This window comes from Trichechus manatus, unplaced genomic scaffold, assembly GCF_000243295.1.
Source record: "Trichechus manatus latirostris isolate Lorelei unplaced genomic scaffold, TriManLat1.0 scaffold00072, whole genome shotgun sequence".
In the NCBI taxonomy this organism is placed as follows: Eukaryota; Metazoa; Chordata; class Mammalia; order Sirenia; family Trichechidae; genus Trichechus; species Trichechus manatus.
In genome coordinates, this window is record NW_004444008.1 from 895,827 (window position 1) to 902,263 (window position 6,437).

Below are 6,437 nucleotides of genomic sequence, written 5' to 3' on the forward strand. Positions count from 1 at the left end.
CAGGGCGGGCGCGGCCACTCACTGTCCTTCCTCTCCCGCCCCGCCCCGCGCAGCCTGCAAGAGGAGAGAGAGCCCCGAAGGTGAGCGGCGCGAGACCCTGCGACTCGGGCCCGGGGGGGGGTGGCACCGCCGCGGGGTCCCTGGAGCGCGCGGTCTCCCGTCCTGGCGACCCCGAACGGAGCCGGGCCAGCCCAGCGGGGCTGACAGCGCGTCTCCCCCTCTCCCGGTGCCTTTCCCGCGCGTCCGCTCGCCGGCGGGCGCAGGGGACAGCTTCGTGGTGTCGGCGTACGCAAGCGGCCGCAAAGGCGCGGAGGAGGCGGAGCGGCGCGGGGGCGGCGGCGGCGCAGAGCCCAGCGCGCGGGACAAGCAGGTAGGCCGGCCGGGGCGATGGGGAACGGACGGATGGCTTGCGGGGTTGGGGGAACGCGCCAGAGTCGCGCCTTCTGCGCCCGACCCAGGACTGAGAAGGCGCTGGATGAGCTGGCTGAGTTGGATAGCTGTCCCACCCTAGCCTCGACGTCCCAGGGGGGACTAGGGGCGCGGCTGACATCTCAGCCTGGGGAGCCTTGGAGAAGGGCCTCCACGTTCTAGGCTGAGAGCGGGTGGCGGGTAGGGGGGAGGGGGAGGGGTCCCTAACCTCCCATACGGGCGAAGTAGAGGGCACGGCTGATGTCCCCGCGGCTGGGGAGAGGGGGGCGCTCGAGGACGGGTCTCCGTTCGCTTTGGGGTCAGTTGCTTGTCAAGCAAACATGGCCGGAGTTGGAGGCCGGGCAGTGCCTCCCCATCCCAGGGCAGCCCGCCACGGGCGCTGCCCGAAGCTCATGGGAAAGCTAGGCTGAGGATGGACAGCTCAGGCCACCGGACCACAGGGTCGGGCTCAGGCCCCGGGAGCCCAGAGCATGGGCTCAGAGGGTGGTGGACTCTGAGGCCAGTGGACTTGGAGGGTGCCCTCCGTCCTGGAGCAGAGAACCTGCTCCAGCTCAGGGGCGTGCTACTGGGCCCAAACGGGGCAGACCTGGGTGAACACCCCTGCACATACCTGCCGGGCTGAGGAAAGGGGATATTAGGTCAATGTGGATGGCTGAATCCCCGCCCACACACCCCAGGACCCCTCAAGCCAAGAGCTCCCTGCTCCCTTGGGAGGGGCTTCTGGGGAGTTTGTCACACGGGTGTGGCACAGTGACTCCTGTGAGGGCCCAGCTCTGCCTGACACTGAACTCAGGTAGAGTTACAACCGTGCTTCCCGGGGCACTTCTCACCCTACTCTGCAACACTCACTCGCTGCATCGTCCCAAAGGCTGAGCAGACTCGGGCCCTTGGGGCCAGTGGGGACCCATGAGACCCGGGAGTGAGCCGCCAGGACTGTGAGGGCCCTCCTCTCTCCCTGCCAGCCCTGTCTGCCTGAGGGAGAGGGGGGTGTGGACTCTGGTGCCTCAGCAGCCTGGTTCTCTCACGTGTGCTTAGTCAAAGCTCCCGAGGCGTGCCAAACGGGGGTGGCCAGGGCAGGCCTCCCGGTCAGAGGCTGATGCTGGCCCCTCCCGACCCATTGGCTGTCCGGCCTGTGGGGGGATGCATATGGGTGAGCAGCCCCTAACGGTTCACCCAACCTGAACGAGTGCGTACATTTCTCAGAACACGGCGGGTCAAACAGGTGGCACTTCTCTGCGTGTGGCATTTAGGGTGTTTTTTCACGTCAGTGTGCTGTCGGCTTCCTGGGGCCGCCATGACATGGTACCACAGACTAGGGGGCTTACGACGACAGGAATTTCTCATGCAGCTCGGGAGGCCGGAAGTCTGAGTTCCGGATGTTGGCAGGGCCGTGCTCTCTCCGAAGGCTCTTCCCTCAGAACCTTCCTTGCCTCTTCCAGCTTCTGGCAGGTCCTGGGAATTCTTCACGTCCCTGGGCTTGTAGCTGCATCCGTCCAATCTCTGCCTCCATCAGCACACGTCTGTCCACCCTCTGTCTGTCTCTGTGTCCCTTCTCCTCTTTTTAAGGTGTGAGGATATACAATCCCACTTTTCTGACACCAAATCAGTCTGTTATCCATTCTGATTCTGTTCCCCTCTGGTCCACTTTTGTTCTGACATCAGCGGCACACGCAGCACTTCTTCCTCTGAGCCTAAACCTGGAGCTGGGTGCAGCTCACAAGTTAAAGGGTACAGACCTCCAGAGTGCCAAGTCAGCCCAAGACATCAGATGCCAGCCATAAACTTGGCATCCCCCCAATATCTTCACTTCTGACCTACTGGCTACAAATTTGGGGTTTCCCTCGACACCCTCAGGATACCAGTCATAAGCTCAGGGGTCCCCAGCCCCCCTCACTTCTGACATACTGGCCTCCACTACTCTTGTTCGACAGTTTGGTAACGTGACTCACGGAACTCGGGAAAGCACTGTATTTATGATCACAGTTTTATTACAGCAAAAGGAATGCAAATGAAGAAGGGCGAGGAGGCCTGAGAGGGTTTCCAGCGCGGCGCTTCCGTGTCCCAAAAATGGGGTGAGCTAACCTTGGGTCAACACCGAGCCCAGGGAAGCAGTGGTCAAGAAATCAAACGACGTATTGCATTGGGCAAATCTGCTGCAAAACAAAACGGAACTTTTTAAAGTGTTAAAAAAGGAAGGATGTCACCTCGAGGACTAAGGTTCACCTGACCCAAGTCACGGTGTTTTCAGTCACCTCATATGCTTCTAAAAATTGGAGAGTGGAAAAGGAAGAAGAATTGATACATTTGAACTATGGTGTTGGCAAAGAATATGAAATATAGCATGGACTGCCAAAAGAACGAATAAATTAGTCTTTTAAGAAGTACAACCAGAACGCTCTTAAAAGCAAGGATGGTGAGACTTTGTCTTGCTCACTGTGGATGTGGCTTCAGGAAAGACCAGTCTCCAGAAATGGACATCACGTTTAGCAGACGGTCAGTGAGAATGAGGGAGACCCTCCAACAGCCACAGCAATGGGCTCAAATACGCCAGTGATCATGAAGATGGCATAGGATTGGACAATGTTTTCTTCTGTTGTACGTAAGGTTGCCGTGAGTTGGAGCTGAGTAGGGGCAGATGATTCAGCAGGCAAGGTAACCACAGTGCTCACCTTGCTGACCAGATCCTCTGTAGTGGACCAGGTCACATTTTTTCACCACATCAAAGATTCTGCTTCTAGGTGTGGCTGGCATCTGTTTGTCTCCCAACCCTACAGCACCTTCCTACAGAATCAAAGCCTCTTTTCAAATTTACGATCCCTGACAGGGGCGGATTACCCAGTAAGCAAGGTAAGCATGGGCTTACTTGTGCTTCCTTACTAATCTGTAGTGAACGATTTGGGGACGGTGCTCAGTAGGCTCGTGGCACTGGATCTCACTGTCGCTTTCTAAGGATGGCAGATGAGTGTGCAGAACGCAAGAATCCCTACCAATGATGGGAACTGGGAATCCAGCACAGATCTCCACGGAGCACCCCAAGAAAGTGATGTTCCCGCAAATGCCTGGGACTTGGGTGGGAACGGCCGATGTGTAAATCAAGGAGGATGCCTGGAGACAGTAGCCAGGAACGATGGTCAGGGGACCATGGTCAGGGGGACCGTGGCCAGGGGGACAGTGGCCAGGGAGGGGGACTGTGGCCAGGGGAACTGTGGTCAGGGAGGGGGACTGTGGCCAGGGGGACCGTGGTCAGGGAGGGGGACCTTGGTCAGGGAGGGGAACTGTGGCCAGAGAAGGGGACTGTGATAGGCTGAGGGGAGAGCACCGTGGCTGGGAGACCGTGGCCAGTGGGACTGTGGTCAGGGGGACCATGGCCAGGGGGACCGTGGTTAGGGGGACTGTGGCCAGGGAGGGGGACTGTGACAGGGTGAGGGGAAAGCACCGTGGCTGGGGGGCCTGCTGTGTGGATGGACTCTCATGCCTCCCCTTTTTGTGCTGCCCTGAGCTGTGCTGTTTCTTCTCCCTGGAGGCCGGGCCCTGGGGACCAGGCCTTCTCACTCCACGTACCCCAGCTGGCACATCTGGCACACAGCAAGGCCCTGTGTGCCAGATGTGCCAGCTGGGGTACGTGGAGTGAGAAAGGGGAGGGGGCGAAAGATGAAAACCTCATGATCCTTGAGCAGAGGGTGGCTGCAGACGAGCTGATGCCCCCACCTCCCAGTACGGCACGGCACGTAGGCGACAAGCGGTGGGGGGCACACCCTCCATGTTGCAGTCTGATAAACCATGTCGTCTGGGGGCGGGTGCTGTTTCCTGCCGTGACTCCCACCCCAGGTGGGGTCCTGCCAGCATGTCTGGGGTCTCCAGGCTGCACTGACTGCTGGAAGGGGTCTCGGTGCGGTGGGGGCGGACCTGGGGGTGGGGAGATGGTTTCTGCATTTTCCGTTTCCGATTTCCAAAGCCAATTACTGTAATCCCTCCAGGGTGTTTTGGTTGGAAGAAGGGCGGATATTTTTTACTGTGGCTCAACCAGTCCCTTTCTAATAGCGCCTGTAAAACTGTTTCCCCCCTTCTCATCTAGGAAAGAAAGTGCATTTAAACCAGCCTCCACTTTGAGCGCTAATTTCCTCTCGCTGCAAAGGAAACAGTGAGGAATCTTCCTGAGGCAGAGCTGGGCGGAGGCTGCTTAGGCGGCAGACGGCTGGGGGCTGGGGGCCTTCCCACACAGCCTGGGGGTGGAGGGATGGGGGGGTGACCTCCTCACCCTCTCTTCCTGGGGAAGGGGCCCTCCTCCTCTGCCTCCTCCTTTGGACCTTTCTCCTCCCCCTCCTCCCCCTCCTCCTCCCCCTCCTCCCCCTCCTCCCCCTCCTCCTCTCCCTCCTCCCGCTCCTCTTCCTCCTCTTTCCTCCTCTTTCTCCCCCCTCCTCCTCCCCTTCCTCTTCCTTCTCCTCTTCCTCATCCTGCCCTCCCTCCTCCTCTCCCTCCTTCTCTTGCTCTTTGTACTTTTTACCGAAAGAGGATGCAAGGCTTGGCCGGCTGAACTGAACCCCGTCCTGGGTCTCTCCCGGCCGACTCTGACCGGCCCAGGGCGTGAGGCCATTGTAGTCTGCAGGGACACCTGCTTCAGCTGAGCTCCCTCTCCTGAGGACTGGCCGTCCCCAGCCTGGGCAGTTAAGGCGCCCATGTTTGTGTCACAGCACGAGATGGCTGCCCCGGTGGTCACAGTCCACACCAGGAGGGCTTAGGTACCTCTCCCTGAAGGAAACGGGATTCCTTCTGAAGCCAGACTGGGCCCCATGGTCCGTGAGGGGTCGGGACATTTGGTGGGAGATCCTTCTGAAAACACGAGACTTTGTTTTGGTATGTTGATAGCTAATCACTATGAGCACTTGTTGGCAGCGCCTGAAGATTAAATATTTTGCGATAATTATGTAGAAAAAAGAAGAGCCCTGGTGGCACGGGGATTGAAGCGCTCAGCTGCTACCTGAAAGGTGGGAGGCTGGAACCCATCCGAAAGATGTGGCAGTCGGCTTCGTGATGATTTACAGCCTTGGAAACCCAATGGGGCAGTTCTACTCTGTGCTACAGGGTCGCTATGAGTCAGAATGGACTTGACGGCAACAAGTTTGTTTGCTTCTGGTTTATATAGAAACAAGCAGCTCTTTTGCTTCCCAAGAATATGTAAAGGTAAAAATGCCGAGGGTTGTCCCAGCAAAACTCCTCCTTCACGGCTCCGTGAGCCACACCAATCTTAAATTCTTGTTTGAGGCCACCCCAACAGCATCCATGTGAGCAGCAATTAGAGTTGCTCGATTTTAGTGTCTGTTAATTTAAAAAATATGTCCTTTATATTCCAGTTGTACGTTCAGGAAAACTGTTGATGTGAGTTGCGGTTGAGTCAGCGCGGCCCCACGTACAATAGAACGAAGCCTGCTTGGCCTGCGCCATCTTCATGATTCCTTGGTCTGCTCGAGTCCATTGTTGTGGCCTCTGTACTTCGAGTGACTTCCACCCTAGCGCGTTCATCTTCCAGCACCACAGCAGATAATGTTCTGTTGTGATCCGCGAGGTTTCCATTGGCTGGCCTTCTGAAATACATCACCAGGCCTTTCCTCCTAGTCTTAATCTGGCACGCCACTGAAACCTGTCCACCATGCGTGGCCCTGCTAGTGTTTGAAATACTGGTGGCATATCGTCCAGCATCACAGCAACATGCAAGCCACCACAGTAGGACAGGCTGATAGATGAGGTGAGGGGTGCGGGTGCAGGGCACAGGAAAACTAAAGAGTTACTAAGCTCACAAATGAAAGCAGACCTGCAGTGGGAGGGACCAGGAGCCCCTTAATGTTGCCTCGTGGACCCTCGGGCCTGCCCCTTTGCTTTTGGGCACAGCATCGGGCCCATCTGGTGTCCCATCCGGAGAGGCTCTGAGTGGACCTGGGCTCAGCCGGTCTGGGCAGCCTGCCCACCCTCGGACTTAGATTCACAGGCCGCCGCTGGGCGGCAGGGATGTG

General features: G+C 57.9%; 1 protein-coding gene across 1 annotated transcript in view; it reads left to right on the forward strand.

The window, feature by feature from the left end:
* Nucleotides 1-6,437, forward strand: part of NKD2 (NKD inhibitor of WNT signaling pathway 2) — a 31,910-nt gene that overhangs the window by 937 nt on the left and 24,536 nt on the right. The window contains exons 2-3 of the mRNA XM_012556640.1: nucleotides 54-80; nucleotides 264-370. Of these exons, the coding sequence (XP_012412094.1) occupies nucleotides 54-80; nucleotides 264-370 (134 nt within the window). The remainder of the gene's footprint in view (nucleotides 1-53; nucleotides 81-263; nucleotides 371-6,437) is intronic.